The sequence below is a fragment of the Notechis scutatus genome, chromosome 4 (assembly GCF_049901735.1).
Source record: "Notechis scutatus isolate UNSWTSFEM ecotype Mainland chromosome 4, rNotScu1.2, whole genome shotgun sequence".
Lineage (NCBI taxonomy): Eukaryota > Metazoa > Chordata > Lepidosauria > Squamata > Elapidae > Notechis > Notechis scutatus.
In genome coordinates this window covers 110,399,667-110,419,730 of record NC_142012.1, presented here as the reverse complement: position 1 = coordinate 110,419,730, position 20,064 = coordinate 110,399,667, and the positions used below count along the sequence as shown (strand labels likewise).

Here is a 20,064-nt window from a genome sequence, read left to right as displayed (position 1 = left end):
CTGAAGGAAAAATGTCCTCTTAAGATGTGGTCACTTCCAAACATGCCACAATTTTATAATCCTCTTTGATATGGAGAATGTTCCCATCTATGCATAGTAGTTAGGAGGATTTATGGTGTACAGGTGCATTTCATTTGATACCACCTCAAATCCATAGATTTTTGCCTGCTTTCTTCCTGGAAAATATCTCTTACCAAAAAAAAAAGAGGAAATAGGATGACCAATCTGGGCTTCATTTTCAAGACTGTTTGCACAATAAACAGTATGGAGTATTAAGCAAGTATAGAAATTAATAGATAAGGAAAATGCCACTTGTATGCATCTATAATGTTGGCACAGTTTAACAAATATTGTTTGGCATCTTGAAGTATTTTCAAGATCACTTCCTTTTCATCTGAGCTGTTGAAAAAAAATGCAGATCAAGTTTCAGATTCTGCACTGTATATATTCACAGGTGATCCCTGCCACAGGATTACTGGCTTAAATTCTTCTGGAATCTTCCCACGAGATGGATCACACACTGATCTTTCTTTGGGTGCTGCTACTTCCAGCCACAGGTAATATGCTGGGTTTGATGTGGGCAAAGAGATACTTGGTACCAACAAAGGATAATATTTTTAGCTCAGGGTTGAAATGAAGGGTTGCTGGTGCTTACTGAGCTTGGTTGCTTTCTTGCAGATGCTTCATTACCCAAACCAGGCAACATCATCAGTGCTCAGAGAGTACCAAGCACCCCTGATTTTCTCCATATACAAGGCTGGAAATGAGCTAAATAATAATCAAGAACTGAAAAACAAACTATTTGAACTGCTCAATATTTTAATACAATGACTAGAATGTAGTTCTGCTGCAGTTTTCTTGGGAACATTGTGGGTATTTCCTTCAGAGATTTTTTTCCCCCTTCCTAATCTAGCTAAAAACCATAGGATTAACAGGTAATCCCTATATAAATTCTGGACTGGTTCTTATTAAGTAGTCTCCAAAATCAGCAAAGGTCTCCTAAGTGGTGCTACTTTCTGGGACAGTTATGATTTATTGAAATCTATTTCACCAGTCAGACTATAAAATTTGTCGACTACAGGTTATGGGTAGACTAGATATTTAGCTAAGGTTAGTAATAATTAAAGCAGAACTTTGCTTACTTAGAAGTAACTAGACAGCAGAAATTGAATCGAGACACTTGAATGGAATTAAGTTGTGAATTTCACTGAAAGCAGGACAAGACAGACCTGACTAACTTGTTTGTTTTGATTATTGTCTCAATTTTGTGATTCTATCAGCATGAGCCACAGACTGCTCAATCCATCATATTTTCCCTAAAAGAACATTTCTGTGCAATATATCTTCAGTATAAGATACAATCAGGGCAGCTTTTCCAGTTTTATGTAATGAAAAGGTCATTATAAGGCTAGGGGCTTTCCTAAGTTAGTAGCAGATTTAAGCACAGATTGTTGCAAGTATATTTATAGATTTCTGCACAGCTACATTCTGATTTCTTCTTACAACAGGTGATGGAATAAAAAATTTCTAACTAAAGATCAAGGAAACCAATGATTGATTCAGCCAATGTAGTACTAATTTCTCAGGCCAATGTTGATTAGACCTTCCTTCCTTCCTTCCTTCCTTCCTTCCTTCCTTCCTTCCTTCCTTCCTTCCTTCCTTCCTTCCTTCCTTCCTTCCTTCCTTCTTTCCTTCCTTCCTTCCTTCCTTCCATAAATGATAATTATAATGAAATATAATTTGATCTAAATTATTATCCTAAAAGGCCCACAAAGTCACAAACTTGAACATGATAGCAAAACTAGGAGCTAAGGTATAGCTGGAATGGGATACAATGTTAAAAAAAACATTGGTCAGCACTTGAAAGGTCTTCTTAACTTATGCCAGAAGATGCTGATAAGATGTCCCTCTGCCATACAAATAGCAAACATGTGAAATAAAAATGCACTTATGTTTAAATGCCACATTTTATCATGCCAGCCTGTCCTCATTGTAGCAATGTAAATACAATTTTTTCTATTTTTTTCTACAATTGCCCAATGTGAAGAATGCACCTCTATGCAGCTACTTGGGGCTGGATGAATGCCATGCTTTTGGTGCCCATTCAATAGACCAGGTGAAATATGGTTAAGAATTGCTGTGTAAAGAAAATGAAACCAAGAATAAAAATCTCTTAGAATGATTTGGCCCCATTTTAGAATTGGTAATTAAAGTTAATTATGAAACATTCCATATTCTTTTTATTTTACTCAAGATATATTGTAAGAATGGTTAAATATATAAAAGACAAATAAAATTAAACAAATTGAGTTAATAGAACACAAATGGTATACATTTTAGAAATATGTGTACTGCTTTTCCATGGTTATTTACCAATTCTGATTTTATTGTAAATTGAAATGCCATAAGCTTCTTTAACTCAGGATCCATCTAAATGTCTTTGAATAAACATTCCAATCATTTCTAGCCAATCAGAATTATACTAGATAGGAGAAGATTGTTTTACCTAAATTCTGTGTCATTCCTAACTGGAAGGACTCTTTCATTTATTACCATTCACAATAGGTTTACAGTCCTAATTGGAAAAACTCACTCATTTATTACTATTTGCAGGATAGGTTTATAATTCCTCCAACAATAGATGCTGATAAATTACAATAGTTATCACATGCAAAACATGATATCTATATTTATACACTAGGATATAAAGTCAAAAAAATGATAATTAGTTAATAGCCATTACCAAGATTCAAAGTGGATTGATACATGCCATATTTGGTATAAAATAAAGCTCACATTATAATCAACCAAATGTTTAATTTGGAAATGTTCAGCTATCATTCTCAATATGTGAGTTTGAGAATTGTATTTACACAGTGAAGAAAGCAATAGTGTAAGGTTTCGTATATATATTTCTTGAAAGAATATAATCATTTCTATATTTTCATAAAGGTTTATATTACAGGTACTGTGCCAGGGAGATCAGAAAGTGAACAGAAGTTGATTCCCATAGCTCAAATAGATAGTTCTACATGTAGAAGTAAAGTAGATTAGTCTAAATTCCACACATATACACAGTCAGTCAATTTCATAGCTCCTACTAAATGCCATTTTGTTTTCCAGTTTAAAAGCTGGATTGAATTTATTTCTTACTCAAGCTACTGTAGAATATTGATCTGGGAAGAATATCTATGCAATCAAGAGATTGACTTACAGTACACAAGTGATTAAGAATACCCAATATTTATGTCCCAATATTTATAAGCATCACTTAGATTTTCATTAATATTTTTTCAGATTATACGAGCCTCACTTTGGATTTTGGATGGATGCAAATCAGAAGAATAAATAGCTAAATAAAGGACAGGAATTGCATAAAGGGGAAATGTTATGGTTGGATGACAGAAATGATAGGTTTACAATACTGGGAGAAGAGCTCCAAAAATGTAGTAATGTTTTTACTTATATTAAATATTTTTCCCCAGCATCTACAGTATCTGGTAAGTGTTGTTCTTCTATTAATGGAATTGGTTCAATGCCACAATTTTTCTTTAAAAATATGAACCTTGTGAAGTAGGTACAGAAGAAAGGGACTGCGGCAGAATTTTGAAATTTGTAGCAATGTGTTTGCTATATTAAATAAGTTTTTTTTCTTTTCTTTCTGCAGCATCTACAGTATCTGGTAAGTGTTGTTCTTCTACTAATGGAATTGATTCAATGCCACATTTTTTCTTTAAAGATATGAATCTTGTGAAGTAGGTACAGAAGAAAGGACATTGCAAAATATACACACTTTTCATTATTTCCCCTTAGCATTGAGAAATATGACCAGATTAAATGGTTGGGAATGAATCATTCTCATTCATATGCTGCCAGAATAAATGGGAAGACAATTGTTTCATATTAAACAGATTACGAAAATCAAATATTCAGTTTTTTTCCTCCTGCCTTCTACTTTCTAAATGCATCAGATTCATGAGCTTGTAACCCAGGCTAAAAAGGTTGCAAAATCAAGTGCTGGTTATATCAGCTACAATGGGGATATTTCAGTTTAGGATGAAGAAAGGGGAAAAAGGGAAGATTTAATAATATCTCCTCTGCATTTTTTGTCAATTATGGAATCAGCAACATACGTCCTAATCCATTATCTCCTTTGGTGCACAGAACCTGTACTTGGTGCACAGAACCTGTACTCCCACTTCTCTCCTGCCTGGGTTGATCCAGAGGTGGTATTCACCAGGTTCTGACCAGTTCTGGAGAACCGGTAGAGGGAATTTTGAGTAGTTCGGAGAACCGGCAAATACCACCTTTGACTGGCCCCACCCCCATATATTCTCTGCCTCCCGAGTACCAGCTGATTGGCTAGGTCTTCTTTTGTTGCCATGCACAGGAGAACAGAGCTGAAAATCAAGTTAGTGGGGTGGGGAGGGAATGGGATTTTGAGTAACCTTCCCCTAGGAGTGGGGTGGGTATGGAGATTTTACAATATCCTTCCCCTGCCATGCCCACCAAGCCATGCCATGCCCACCAAGCCACACCCACAGAACAGGTAGTAAAATATTTTGAATCCCACCACTAGATTGATCATATGTACTTCTTCTTAAGTACTTATGCAAATCTCTCACCTGAAATTTCCAGGAGAATAGTAAAGTAAAGATTGTTTGATTGTGTTTGCCATCAGGAAGTGATGGCCCTGATCATCATCTAACAGAAGGGTTTTCTATAAGAGTCTTAGACTTCTTCTGTCCTTAACTTGATCAGCATTGTATTGTTCTATTTTTTTTATTAAAAAATGTATTTGACTATTAGTCAATAAAGTAAAGGTATTCACTGCACTGCAAGGAGTGAACATTTTAAAAGGTGTAGAAAATCTATTCTGTCTATTCTAATTCTCCTGGTGCAAGAGTTAGATTTTTCTCAAGTAACCAACAGCTGCAGATTAAAAAAATTTATCTTATTTTCTCCATAAACATAATTAATTACAAACCAAACATCTGAGTACAATGCATGGGGATGAATAATGTTGTATTTTTCCCCCCATGAGTTACAAAGATTCCACTTCAAATTTATTTTATTTATTTATTTTAGGTATATTACGGCAATCTTAAAATATCCGTAGTTCCCTGGGACCTAATAACAAAACCAGGTCTTGAAAGTCTTATGTAACATAAAAAAGGATGGAGCTAACCTCACTTTAGGAGGAGAATGTTTTATTAAGAATGCTCCATGGCTGAGAAGTCTCATGTCCCTAACAGACAGGATCCGAAGTATGCAATTTCTTCCAGATCTAATGGAACGGGCAGATGTAATTGGGAAGAGCTGGTCCCTCGGATAACCAGTACTATGACATGAAGAACTTTAATGCTTAAAACTGAACATGGTTGAACTAACAACCATGCAGCTCATGGAGCAGAGGTGTGATATGTGTGATTTTAGGAGCACACATAACTGCTCACCGCTGCTGCATTCTGCACCATCTGAAAATTCCAGGTGCTCTTCAGGGGCAACCGCATGTAGAACTTGTTACAATAGAGCCCAATTTGGAAGTTACTGGGGTGAACGTGTCTGTGACTAAAGTTACCTGGAAAATGTATTTTTGTAAGTCTTCAAAGCTTTCAGTTCTCTGCTGGTGATAGACCAGCAAGGAGAGTTTTAGTGAAGAGAAATTTATGCTGCCCCTTTAATGGTTGACTTCCTAAAGGTCACAAACACACAAACACCATAAATATGATCAAACTAATCCAAAACACAATTTCCACCAAATTTGAGGTAACACCAAAATAATTCATCTTTGTCTCCCCCCCCCCCTTTTTTTCACCTTCTTTTTAAAGGAGTAACCCCCATGCCAAGTGATCTTTTCTCAACAGGTAAGTAGATCATCTACGTACTATAATTCAGAAAAATTAGTTTTGACTAACCTTGGCCAACCTTGTAGAACAGTTTTTAGGACAATAATTTCCCATCAAGCAATTGACATGCAAATACCCACAAGGTATATATGAGCTTTATTTGCACATTTTTAATTCGTTAAAAGTGCCTATGGCAGAATGCCTTGAATTTCCTTGCTTCCAGACATTTTTATTTCCCCATTCTTTTACTGAGCTGCCAATAGCATGAATTCTGTATTTCAAAATGGGAGACTCAAATATAGCCAATATTATAAGACATGCAAGATCTTTGATTAATACAAAGATGCCTAATGCTTTGTCTTCATAGAAAATAAAACATGCCCAGGAAAAGGCAGACTTTTACTTCTTATAGCTGTGCTCTAATGATTTCATTTCATATAATAATTTTGGTCTATGTCAACTTTCTGCTTGTGCTGATTATCATGAGACCAAAGTGACCAAAATTGTAAGGCACAAGAAACAATAAGATTAAAAAAAATGAAAAATGTGATTAAAAAACAGCTGGTAGTTGTGTTTTTGCTAAGAGGTTTTAGATATGATATATTCCATTAAATATATACAGAAACCAAAGTATTAATCAATTAATATTAAATTCACAATTCTTAAAGTAAGCTAATGTATAAAGTTTCATGATAATATTTATAGAGTTGTACGATATTATATAATTTAATATATATGATGAAATATGACATTTTATTGTTTTTGTTTTTTGTTTGTTTTTTATAGCTGTAGCTGGATGTGGCAGCACGTTTTCAGATGCTACAGGCTCATTTTTTGGCCCATATTATACTGGAGGCAGTAGAACTGAAAAGTGTGTCTGGAGAATTAACTCCCCTGAGCATCATCCAATAAGAATAATCCTTAATTATATAAAGTAAGCATTTTCATTTCAAATATCATTCAGTCATTTCAATCCTTGCCATTTTGTTGGCCTTCTTGCATGAAAGGGGAAACCGGAGTGTTTTTTCCCCAATGATGCTCTGTTTTCCGATCCATGATTACTGTTGTGTACTTTTTCCTCTTCAGCTTAGACTGTGCTACTGAATATATTGCTGTCTATCAGGGAGAGCCAGAGAGGTCAACTCTACTTGGGAAAATATGTGAAGGAGAAAAGACACTTTTCTCTTATTCAGGCCAGCTGACCGTGGTACTATACAGACATTCCAATATAGAAGGTCAAGGCTTCATTGCATTTTATGATGTAGGAGGTAAGCGGTGGAATTCAAATTTTTTTACTACCGGTTCTGTGGGCATGGTGGGTGTGGCAGGGGAAGGATACTGTCAGAGGTGGTATTTGCCGGTTCTCTGAACTACTCAAAATTTCTGCTACCGGTTCTCCAGAACTGGTCAGAACCTGCTGAATACCACCTCTGGTAAGCATGCTACTGATCCTGTTTAATGAAAGAAGGACTAGGGATGACATGATAGCAGTGTTCCGATATCTAAGGGGTAACCACAAGAACAGGGAGTCAACCTTTTCTCCAAAGCACTTGAAGGCAGGACAAGAAGCAAGAAGAATGGAAACTAATCAAGGACAGAAGCAACCTAGAACTAAGGAGAAATTTCTTGACAGTGAGAACAATTATCTAGTGGAATGACTTGCATCCAGAAGTTGTGGATGCTCCAGCACTGGAGGCTTTTAAGAAGAGATTAGATAACAATTTGTCTGAAACAGTAAAGGGTTTCCTGCCTGAGCTGGAGGTTGCATTAGAAGACCTTCAAGGTCCTTTCCAACTCCACTATTCTGTTATTTTATTTTTATTTATTTTATTTTATTAAGAATAAACATAGTTAAGAATACATGAAATGGGTACATATAAGAAAAATAAAAGAAACAATAGGACAGGGAGGGTAAGCACATTGGTGCGCTTATGCACGCCCCCTACAGACCTCTTAGGAAAGGCGTGAGGTCAACAGTAGACAGTCTAAGGTTAAAGTTTTGGGGTTTGGGGAAGAAACCACATAGTCAGGTAGAGTGTTCCAGACATTGACCACACTTGCTGCTATGTTTTCCTACCAAGGGGCATTTTTTGCTCACATTTTACTTTATTATACATGTCTGTCTTTCTCTGCCTAATCTCAGAAATCAGAACTCTAGCAATTTGTGATTTCAGATTTAGATTTGTTTTTCCTTTGAGATAAGCTTCAATCCAGCATTAAATCCCATGGAAAGAAATTACCCAACAATCACCTTATCTCAGTTTGGGAAGGCTGACCATTTTTCAAAACTATAAATAGTCAAAGATGTTGCCAGAATTGATGCCATAATTAATTTTCAAATACAGAGTAATTTCTTTTCCACTTTTTCTTCCTTCCAGTTAGGACTAGAAGATGATTTGGGAAAGGGCTTTTTAGCAATACTCCTTCCTCCCTTGATAGCATGTCATCAGGACTGTGCTATCTCTGTGGTAAGGAAGAGAAGGAAGTGTGCAAGCAACAAGAGAATATTCTGGCTTCTTCTACAGTTCTTTTTTAACTCTCAAATTTTGGCAAGGAAGAATAGACTTGTAGAACTTTCTAGAGTAAGAACGTGCAACCCTGAACCTCCTTCAACCCCAGAGTTCTTAATCTATTCCATTGTGAACTTCTGGACATATGTTAACCTCCTTGGCCTTCAGTTGAAGATGGTGCACAGAAAATTTCTTTCACAAAGGAGGTTATGTCACACATTTACTAGATGTATTTTGCAAGATGGGTTTAACAGTAACAATTTTGTGTTATTATTACTCATAGTATTAAAACAAATGGACCATTTACAAAGTTCATACAGGCTGCTCTGAAAAATGTCCCCAGCTGTTTCAGCACAAATGTGTATGCCATATCACTTCATCTTATTGGTGAATCCAAAATAAATGTTGCATGTCTCTGTACAGCTTTCTGTTGGTTCAGTCTAATATATATTACCACTGGGACTTGTTCAAATACTTTGCATGGCCCAATACCACAAACAAAGCATTCAGAAATTGGATCCTTAAAACACACAAAACATAATTGCAGTTGAATGCTTTATTCGCCAACCCAGAAAATGCAACCTGAAACTGTAGGATAGTGGAACATAGCAATGACAAAGAGCATTCTCCCCTAATTTGTTTTCTGGTTTTATGAATGGCTGGATACACAACAGTAATTTTGTGAGATTGCTTATGAAACAATCTCTATCTGCAGATGCCTGCAGATATGCTGCAGAAACATAGAAAACTGATGGCAGAAAAAGACCTAGTGGTTTATGGAGTATGCCATTTGAGGAGGGGGGGTTGTTGTTTGTTTGTTTGTTTTCTTTTTATTTATGTATTTATTATTTTTTTAATTGTTATTTTTACCTTCATCAACATCAGCCTCACCTCTTCATTATGTAGAATCACGTGTCTCATCAAAGGAATCTTATAAATCCCTAAACTGAAAGTGGCTTCCTTTGTTTCTTTATAAGCTTATAAAGCTCTTATTCCAAATGGACAGGAATATTTTCACAATTTATCTATGCTAATTCTGGCCATTTTGAAATTATTTTATTCAGTATAGTATAATGGTTCTGTCCTTTCGAGCTGTGTTTTTCACCTTGGCAACTTTTAAGTCCCAGAATTCCCTAGCCAGCATGCTGAAGTCCATATATTTTAAAGTTGGTAAGGTTGAGAACTGAGAAAACAACGAATTGGAAGGATCTTCTATGGCTATTGATAGAAAAGCAATTGAAAAACAGAACAAACAACTGAGCTTTATTTACATATTTGTATCCCACCTTCATTATTTTTACAAATAACTCATAACTACTATCTAAGGATATTGAGCAAAGACTAATAGATTTTTTTTCTTATCAGAGGATTTCACAACTCCATTGCCAAGAGCTGACTTTACCAGTAAGTTTGTACTCCCAATCTATAATTTTTCCAAGAAGTTTAAAAATTATTGTTTGCAAATAATAAGTAAACTAAACTAAATAATCAATTAAATAATAAGTAATAGATTAACTATGGCAAAAGAAAGGAAGTGTAGTGCCATTTGAACACCATCAGTGATGACAAATTCACCATTAGTCAACTACAAAAGGTGGCTTTACTCAGAAGAGCTGATATCCTGCAACAGTATCAAACATCCACATCTGCCTATGCCAAGTCCTTGGAAAGGATTCAGAAGATGGACAAAAATGCCAAATTCAGGTTGACTGTGTGATGAATCATAAATTATCATTGTTTACTTTTTGTACAGGAATTAAGAACAATTTATACAATTCAAGAGGGCTACATTAAAATAGAACAGACGTTCAAGCATGACCCTTAGTCCAGAGACTTGAACAATATTACAGAACTTTGAGCTCTATAGATAGTTTATCTTGCTTCTGAGAACTTCAGCCCCATTCCATTTGGAGAAATCCATGTTAGGAAAGCCTGCCATTTTACTTAAAGTGTAAATGAGTTTTAACTGCCAATTATTCAGATGCACATTATTGTGCGGATATGTGTACTGAAATGGCTATTTCAGGACCACTCCTTCATTAGTCCCAAAACAAAATCACATATGGAAAATGTCAGGCATTGGATTTCTCTTATTTTGTGGGAATGTTCTAAATTGGGAAATGTAAGTTAACATATTTCTGCCTTTGTTATTTTATTCTTCTCTCTTTCCTTCCATTCTGACTTCACACTGACCCTCATGATGTTTTTGAGAAAATTCAGTTCGCTATCACATTTTAGTTGCAATCATACCAGATTTTAACGACTTGTTATAATAGTATTGACAATTAATACAAATGATCATTTACATATAATTTTATTTAATTTTATTTTCTAAATAGCTCATCCTGAAGAAACAAGTGGTAAGTTCCATAACCCCCTTTTCATGTCTTAAAATTAATTATGGTTAGCTACTCTGTGTAAATGATACTTTTTGTTATTTAAATAGCTGGTAAAAACACCCTCATAGAATAAATATTTTTTTGCCAGAAAAAGTCTTAGAGTATTCCTCTCCTCAAAATCAGAAACAGTTAGTTGGATATTAAACACAGAATGTTAATGCAATATTCAGTAATCAGAAAGTATTTTTTCCCTTTCGCAATAACAATAGCACTTAGACTTATATACTACCCCATAGTGCTTTACAGCACTCTCTGGGAGGTTTACAAGGTCATCATTATTTACATATTGGTCCCCAAAATCTGGATCTTCATTTTACTGAAGGGTGGAAGGCTGAGTCTTCATTTTACTTTTCTTTATTGTTTGTTGGATATGAATTACATTTCGTTTTCTTATTATGTGAAGGTTTGGCTGGATTTGAAGGGGCATCAAACCTTGCTTCTATGTGAAGATACCCCTTGTTGGTTTGGCATTTTCCTGGAAGCAACCAAGTGGCAAATGTGTGTCACACCCATTTCTCATTTTCTACTTCTCTTTATACCAAAGCAGCTCATCTTCTGATAGCTAAGAAAATATAAATACTCTACAGATATTTTAATTATCTGTTATATCTAGAATCTGAAGCAGTTTGTCTCGTGGTATGCATAAGGCACTGCTGTTTTAAATCCTGGTTCTAATCAAGCATCAATAATGGACCTATAATCCCTATGACCCTTCTGCATAGTTTTCAATCATCCTGAAGGAACAACATTATATGGTCTTAGATACTGTCCTTGCTCACTGCAATATTTGATCTGATTTGATTATTAAAAATGAAGTGGTGTATCTTTAATACTGATCTTGATCTTCCAAAAGACCTGACCCTCTTCCTCCAACTTTTTAATGATATTGATTCTTCAGAAAATTATTCACACCACCTTTCCATCAACTATTGCAATCTCTGAGTAGCAAATGGAGAACTTTGTTTTGCCATGCATGTTAAGGAAGACATAAACGATTGCAATATTGAATATGCCTTTTCCTTGTGGAAGAAATAGCTACACGTCTTATTGTGCTGCCCATTCTAAACGACTTGTTGATTGGCTATTTGATATTGGCCTAGTTAATGATTGTCAAATTCCATCAATAGGTCAGAATATGAGAAAGGTCTCCTGGGGGCACACTTGTCACCAGAAATTTCTAGAAATATACAGTAAAGTAGACATTGCTTTTTAGGAAGAAATAGTCAAGATTTCCCTTTAAAACAGACTTTAAAAGTGTGTGTGTGTGTGTGTGTGTGTGTGTGTGTGTGTATAGGAACAGTTAATTCAATCAGAAAAAAAATAGGATTTGTTTGTTACCTTTCTGGTGTTCTCTGTAGTTATATGTATTATCACCAAAGAGCTGTTTTCTGACTGTAAATAGATGATGAGGATGATTCTAAATCTGATAAGGATATAGTTATTCTAGTTTTTATAAATTACTCACTGAAATATATGAATGGATAAATGGGAGAATGATAAAATCAATAGGAGTGACATTTAAATTCCTTTCTTTATGAACAGGTGCCATGGAAGAAAATTGTGAGTAGCCAACTTCTTTTTTTCCATTCCAAGCCTAACTTTCTAATAAACTGTTAAGCATTGATGATAGGTATCATAACTTCCAATTTGATTTTTTTCTTTAAAAAATAAGAATTAGCTTGTACAGCATTGGTCTTTCTACATCTAGAAGTTCAGTGAAACTATTGGTTTCATGGCTGTGACTATCAACTCAAAAACTGATCTAACCATCATTGATTGAGGATATATCATTCAGGAAAAAAAGACTTCATTAAGTCATGACAGCGGCTGTTTTGTATTATAAATATTGTAAATGTCTAGTATGCAAACATCCTTGATTGGTAACTGATCATATATAAGCAGTTTATTACCAAAGAGATCCCAGCAGTGTTAAGCTGGGGAGTCAGACAGATTAATGCATTTAGTTCTTTGCCTGGCTTCAGTGCTATTATCTCACAAATATGCTTTTTTTGGTGCATTTTTAGCTCCATCTACTCCAGCTCCAACTACTATCAAAAGAACTATCAAAACAACCACCATACCAGAAGCCCAGGGTAAGAAAATTCACACTTTTATTTTCTATAATCATGTACTGATGAGTGATCAAAAATGTAGTCTAGTAATTGTTATATTCATATCACTTACTTATTGCACTTCATGTGACAAGGGTCAATGAAAGAAACATCTGGGGATTTAGTAGAAGTGTTGGAGCCACTCATAGAAGTAATTCTCAACTGAAAGAGAGTCTATTCACTAGAAAATCAACATCAGAAATCTGTGAAACAAATAACTTTAATTCCAATTGTATTAGTTTATCAGAATATAAAATACAAAGGAAAGTGAAAATAACAGAAAACTAAGGGAGGTTAACTAGGGAGTGTTCTCATAGAATAAAATCTTTTTCTTCTCTGGAATAACTATCAAGCAATTATAAACTTCTCTTTTTCTTAAGGGATTCTCAGCCTTGTTAGTATCCATGAAGAAAAAGTCCCAGACTTTTTTTCTTGAGAATTGTAGATTTACTTGGAACTCTTCTTTCAATTACACTGGAAGGCTTGTAATTATACCATCATCATAATAGTAGTGCAGTTAAATTGCAGTTAAATTCTTTGCATTGTTAGGTACTTGTGAAATTGCCTCAGTGATTTGGTAACTTTCTACACATAATAGCACCTCTGAATTAATCATCTTTTTTCCAATTTCTTAAATAGTTTGTTCCTCTGCTTTTATAACATTTTTATAACATAATTGAACTATAAAGTGAATTGTTTTATTTAAATACTTCTCAAGCATACTCTGGAAATTTGAAAGTCCATGTTTTCTCCCCCATGTTCTTAGCTCCGTCTTGTGGTCAAGGAGTAAATTTTTTAAACCTCGATTTATGCTTCCTGGCCAATCATACAAATTGAATACTTTTATATCCTTATGGTTTCCATCAAAGTTAAAAAAAAAACAACCCTCAATTCTTCCTTATTTTAGCTTGCTTCAAGCAATCCTCTTCCCTGTCATTTACCAATAAGGAAGTCTCAGAAATGATACATATCTTCAAAAAGCTGTAAAAGGCTCTGACTGCAAAGAACTTCTCTTAGCTTAATAAAGATAATAATCACACAAAATGATTAAGAAGTAATATGCACTACTTATTATCTGTTTAAAAAATAAAACCCAAAATGGCTGCTGTTTAAACAGCAAAGTGATTGCAGTGCTGTCCCCAGCTGCACCTGAGGCTTCTTGCAGAGCACTGTTGTATGGAAGATCTTGTGGGGTGATTCTAAGACTATCCCTAACCTAGGAGAGTCATATAAATGAAGGGAACATGGTTCCATTATTAGTAGTTGAAGAAGTCTTGGTCCAGAGGAAATCCCACCAGGCTGGTCTTTTGGCCATTTTCAGGAAGTCCAATTGTTTGAGGATATATCACTGTGGAAAAAAAGACTTCATTAAGTCATGTCAGCTGCTGTTTTGTATTATAAACACTGTAAATGTCTAGCATGCAAAATCCTTCTTTAGTAAGTGATCATATATAAGCCCTTTACTACTAAAGATATCACCTGCAGTCTCATGCTGGGGAGTATGGCAGTTTCACTTACTGTATACAATTTATTTTGTGCCTGGTTTCATTGTTATTATCTCACAAATATGTTCTGAATTTTTTTGTGCATTTTTAGCTCCATCTACTCCAGCTCCATCTACTCCAGCTCCACCTGCTATCGAAACAACTATCAAAACAACCATCACATCAGAAGGAGCCCCTGGTAGGAAAATTCACACTTTTATTTTCTATAATCATGCACTGATGAGTGATCAAAAACGTAGTCTAGTAATTGTTATATTCACATCACTTATTACATTTTTTTAAATCTTCCCATACTTTTTCAGCAATAATTTATTGTCAAATCATAAGATAATCATAAACCATCATATTCACTTCTTGTTCAAATAAGAATGTTATATACAAAAGGATATCTTAAAATAGATGCACCAAAACTATCCATTCTTCAAGATAGAAAACTATATACTTGCCATGAACCTTCTTTAATTAATTTTGAATACACACAGAGAGAGAGAGACACACACACAGAATATATGTGTATATAATTAGTAAAATCTTCCTTTCCCACAGTATAACACTGAAGGGTTTATATCTATATAAACTTAGTACACGATCATATTTCAGTCACAAATATGAAGATATATCAGTAAAGAAAATAGACTTTATCAGTAATTTAAAAAGGTTATGGGCTGACTTCCGGTTTGAGCTTCTTCGGCAACAGACCGAAACCTTGTCTCTCCGAGGCTTCGATCCGTGCTGGCTGCTGGAGCGCCCTGAGCCGGCTGGTTTCGGGGCTAAGCCACCCCGTAGAGGTGGTGAAGAGGGGGGAGACTGCCTGCAGGGTTGAGGAGAGCCACATCTCTCCTCCCCAGCTGGCCATTACTCCCTTTCCCGAAGGCGGTTGTAGCGGTGGTCAGAAATGGCCACCACAAAGAAGAACTCGACCGGAAAAGAATGTGCAGGAGGAAGATAAGAAGAGAAAGTTTTGGTTGACCGGGTCAAACAGCAAAAGCAACAAATAAGGTACCCTGGAATTTAAACTTAACAACATTGTTCCCAAAGAAGATTTTAAAGCTGTAAAGGAGAGAGAGAAGGGAAAGGATTAGGTTTTTTTCTTCCCTTCCTTATACTGACAGCTAAGAGACTTAAGCAAGAAACTGGAAAAAAAATCCACTTTGACATTAATAGGCATCTAAGCTGAAAATAAAAGTCAAAGGGATAAATAAAGATTTCTGGACATTTAAAAGTTTTTAAAAGCTGGAAAGGAGAAAAAAAAGAATAGAAGGGCAGGATCTGGAAAAATGGAGGAGACTGCCTGGAATTAAGGAATGGAACTGTAATTAAAAGGAACTTACAGTGAAATTTTAACAAGATTCCTCAAAGATACATTTTAATGGAAACTTGCTAACAAAATAATAGAACCCCAGGAAGAGAAAGTGGAAAAAAGAAGCAAGTAGAAACAGCCTTGGATTATTTGGATTACTTGGTGATTTTTGGTTTTTGCATCTAGATGACTAAAATTAACTGGGTGGTTGTTTAAAAGTTTTTAAAATGGTATCACTCTTAGAAGAACTGAAAATGGAACTTAAAAAAATGGAAAGAAGATGCACAAGAAGGGAGAAGTTCTTTTGGTTTCGTGTTTCAATTCTTAGAAATGGAGATCTGGAACTATGAGAAGCAACAAGAAACGCTTGCAGAACAAGAAGATTAGGACAAAGAAGAAGCCATCTTTAATGATCAAATAATTTTAAGTGGGGGTAAAAAAGAAAAGGGGGGAAAGAGAGTGAAAGGTTTAAGATTAGAAAAAACAACCAAAAAGAAGAACAATTTGAAAGATAAGTATAATATTAGAAAGCAACAGAAGAGGGGATTACAGATGAGAGAGTTAGAAGTAGAGAGACGAGGGCGTAAAAAGGGGAGGGGGAAGAAGAGGGGGAAGAAGGCAAGGAAAAGAAGTTGTAAAAGACAGAAACAAGAAATGGAGAAACAGGGAAAAGATTTAAGGATTGTAACCATAAGTTTGTTTAGAGATAATGGGTGAAAATTTAATTGTAAAAGGGATTCTGCAAAGGTACATAAGATAGCTTTGTTATATTACAAATAGAAATAACTTTAGAAAATATGATGATGGATAAAATATTTATTGTAATGCAGTGGGATGTTTGTTAATAAATAAATGAATTAAAATGATTGAGAGAATTAAAAGGGAACATTTTAAATTATTAGTAATGATTTATAAAAATATAAGTGAGAAATATGGAGGGAAAAAAGAATTAACTATGGAAAGTTTATAAGTGTTCCCAAGAAAGTATGATATTCAATTGAAAAGAAATATTAAAGATGTTAAGATTTTAATGCATATTAATGAAAGAATTGAATTGGAATGGAATGTGTTTTATTTACATATATATATATATATATTTCTTTTTAAGAATATAGTGTCTATTTTAAGAATGTACCAAGCAGAATTCGATTGGAAGTTATGTATTATATTGAATGCTATAATCTTAAAGCTATACATTGAAGCTTAAATAAGAGCTTGAATGGATAAAATTAAAGGATATAAAGGTGTCATACTCTAACTGGTAACTACAGGGAAAAAAATTTTTAATAAGAAAAGATAATGTGAAATTGTAACAGGACAGACAAAAGTATAAATATAATGATTTGAATTGAGATAATCAAAACAAAGTTGAGAAAATTAGAAGAGGGGAAAAACTATGTAGAAAATATAAAATGGTAATAAGATATGGAATAGAATATAAAAATGAGCATGAAATTGAGTTTTGTGTCTGTATGAAGAAGTGATAACCTGGGACCATGCTATTTTCAAAAAAAGATGTTTTATTTGTATTTTGTTTTTGTGAAAACCCAAATAAAATTTTCAAAAAAAAAAAAAAGATTATGGGCTCATATTAATTCTACAAATACTAGTACAGACATATTGTTAGAAATGTCCACATAAATATAATATGGAACAAGATATTTTCTCTGGATATTTTACCCCTTTAGCATTATACTATGGGGAAAGAAAATTTCACTAATTATACATAATTGTTAATGATCAGCTGTAGTACTGTTACCCCAATATTGGGAGTAATTATGCTATACTATAATTACTGTAATTATAGATTTTATGCCTTATTTGTTTTCTTTGATGTAACTGCCTCACATGATGCTATTTCACACTCAGAAAAGCTGTCTGGTAAGTCTGCATAAAAATTCCAAAGTTGAATACTATGAAGTAATATATTTTATGTTTTTCATAACAGAAGTTTATATAAAAGCATTGAACTAATGTTAATAAATTGTCAAAATATTGAAAATTGTTGCTTCTCTTTGGAGTATCAAATGACTCACTTTCCAGTTTCCCATTCAAAAACATGGATTCTGACTCATCTTTCTCAGGTGAATCTGTAAGACTGGTCAATGGAAATAATACCTGTGAGGGACGTGTTGAAATCTTACGCAGTGGATTGTGGGGGACCGTCTGTGATGATTACTGGGACCTAAAGGACGCAACTGTCGTGTGCAAGCAGCTCGGTTGTGGAAGTGCCATCAAAGCATATGGAAGCGCTTACTTTGGTCAAGGCTCAGGAAACATAACTCTGGATGATGTGAATTGTAGAGGGAATGAAAGCAGATTGGAGGAATGTTCTCATAAAGGATGGTATCGTCATAATTGCAACCATGGAGAAGATGCTGGTGTTTCTTGCTCAGGTACCTTCCATAGTCTGAAATAAAACGGCATAACAGGAAAGAAAGTGCAATATGTTTACATATTTTTCTCATAATGAGATAGGTGTAATGTTATACATATTTTCAAAAAAAGGAAAAGCAGCATCTAACTTTGACAAATAGACTGAGCAGGTTCCTCAAACTGAGTACAAAGTCACAAGTTGTAGCATTAGGATGTTATAATAACAAAAACCAGAATACTTTTTGTCAAAGACTGATTTTATCTTCTTTTTTTGAAAGACAAAAAGGACAAGTATAAAAAGTGGAAAGAGGGGCAAATAACTAAGGCAGAATATCAACAAATAGTCCAAGCCTGCAAAGATGAAGTGAGGAAAGATAAGGCTCAAAAAGAACTAAGACTTATGACAAAATCAAAAATAACAACAACAAAAGCTTCTTTCGACATGTAAAAAACAAGAAAAAGTCAAGGAAATGATTGGTCCACTATTGGGAGAAAGTGGCAAGAAGGTGACAAGCAACGGAGAGAAAGCAGAACTAGTTAACTTGTTTTTTGCATGCGTTTTTACACAAAGGGAAAAACAGTCCAACCTATCAAAAACAAGCTAAAATAGACAAGAAAATGGTAAGCGAGCACCTGTCCATTCTAGTCGAGTTTAAATCACTGGGGCCAGATGGATTACATCCCAAGGTTCTGAAGGAACTGGCAGATGTGATCTCAGAACTACTGAACTATATCTTCCAAAGATCCTAGAGCACCGGGGTACTACCAGAGGACTGGAAAAGAGATGATGTAATTCCCATCTCCAAAAAAGAAAAGAGATAAATCCAGGAAACTACAGACCTATCAGCCTGACCTCAATACCTGGGAAGATTCTGGAAAAGATTATCAAGCAATGAATTAGTGAACACCTAGAGGCAAACCAAGTCAAAACCAAAAGTTAAAATGGGTTTGTCAAAAATAGATCATGCCAGACAAATCTTATTGCATTCTTTGACAAGGTAACAAAATTAGTGCACCAGAGGAATACTGTGGATAAAGTTTACTTGGAATTCAGCAAGGCATTTGACAAAGTAGACCACAATCTACTACTTGATAAGATAAAAAAATGTGGGTTAGACAACATCACCACCAGATGGATTCATAACAGGCTGACCAACCGCACTCAACAAATAGTCCTCAATGGAACTTCATCTACCTGGAGGGAATTATGCAGTGGAGTACCCCAAGGCTCTGATTTAGGCCCAGTTTAATGAGGTTGCTATTATGATCATGCATCAATAAATAATTACAATGGCTAGATTCTGTAAATCACTGGTAGGAAATAGCATTAGTCAGCAATGTTGAAATAAATACTGTAAAGCAGTTCCCTATTCAAGACTTCCTACTCCAATGTTATGTTGGGTAACAAGGCAAATTGTACATGTATATAGAATTTTTTTATGTTGGTCTTCAATGTTATTATCTCACTATTTGCAGATTTCATGACTTGTTTTCTTTTTTTGTAGGTCATACTACAGCTACTACAGCTACTACAGGACCAGAAATACCACCTAGTAAGTTTGTATCTTTAATCTTGAAATTAAAGACTCTGAAAAAAGAACAGGACATATCGCCAATTGATCTCCAAACAATTGATCTCTAACTTTTGCTGCTTCCACACTAAAGGGGAAAGAATGGGTTCTTGTGACTCACTAATAGTTGTGCTCACATGGAAGACCATACAAATATAATAAACAAACAAATAAATAAAGATGTGCAAATGTGGCCCCACAGGCAGTTATAGGACCTTCTCAAAGAGTGGAGATTAAATGACTGCTCCAAGAGCTGCACTGGTTGCCAGAACTTTTTCCAGGTTCCAGTTCAAGGAGTTGTTCATAACCTATAAAGTCTTAATAGGCACGGGTCCAGGTTATTTAAGGGAACACCGCCCCCTTCATCTACCTGTCCCATGTGGTCTGGCAGAAAAGGCACGTTTGGAGGGGTCTCCTCTATAAAGGAGTTATCACTTGATGAG

General features: G+C 34.9%; 1 protein-coding gene across 1 annotated transcript in view; it reads left to right on the top strand.

Annotated features, from left to right (window-relative positions):
* Positions 1–443: 443 nt before the first annotated feature.
* The window catches only part of DMBT1 (deleted in malignant brain tumors 1), a 100,572-nt gene continuing 80,951 nt past the window's right edge, over positions 444–20,064 (top strand). The window contains exons 1-11 of the mRNA XM_087965681.1: positions 444–557; positions 3,668–3,682; positions 5,832–5,867; positions 6,636–6,783; positions 6,936–7,117; positions 9,725–9,763; positions 10,699–10,719; positions 12,783–12,851; positions 14,466–14,552; positions 17,759–18,070; positions 19,556–19,603. Of these exons, the coding sequence (XP_087821807.1) occupies positions 509–557; positions 3,668–3,682; positions 5,832–5,867; positions 6,636–6,783; positions 6,936–7,117; positions 9,725–9,763; positions 10,699–10,719; positions 12,783–12,851; positions 14,466–14,552; positions 17,759–18,070; positions 19,556–19,603 (1,006 nt within the window). The 5' untranslated portion in view covers positions 444–508. The remainder of the gene's footprint in view (positions 558–3,667; positions 3,683–5,831; positions 5,868–6,635; positions 6,784–6,935; positions 7,118–9,724; positions 9,764–10,698; positions 10,720–12,782; positions 12,852–14,465; positions 14,553–17,758; positions 18,071–19,555; positions 19,604–20,064) is intronic.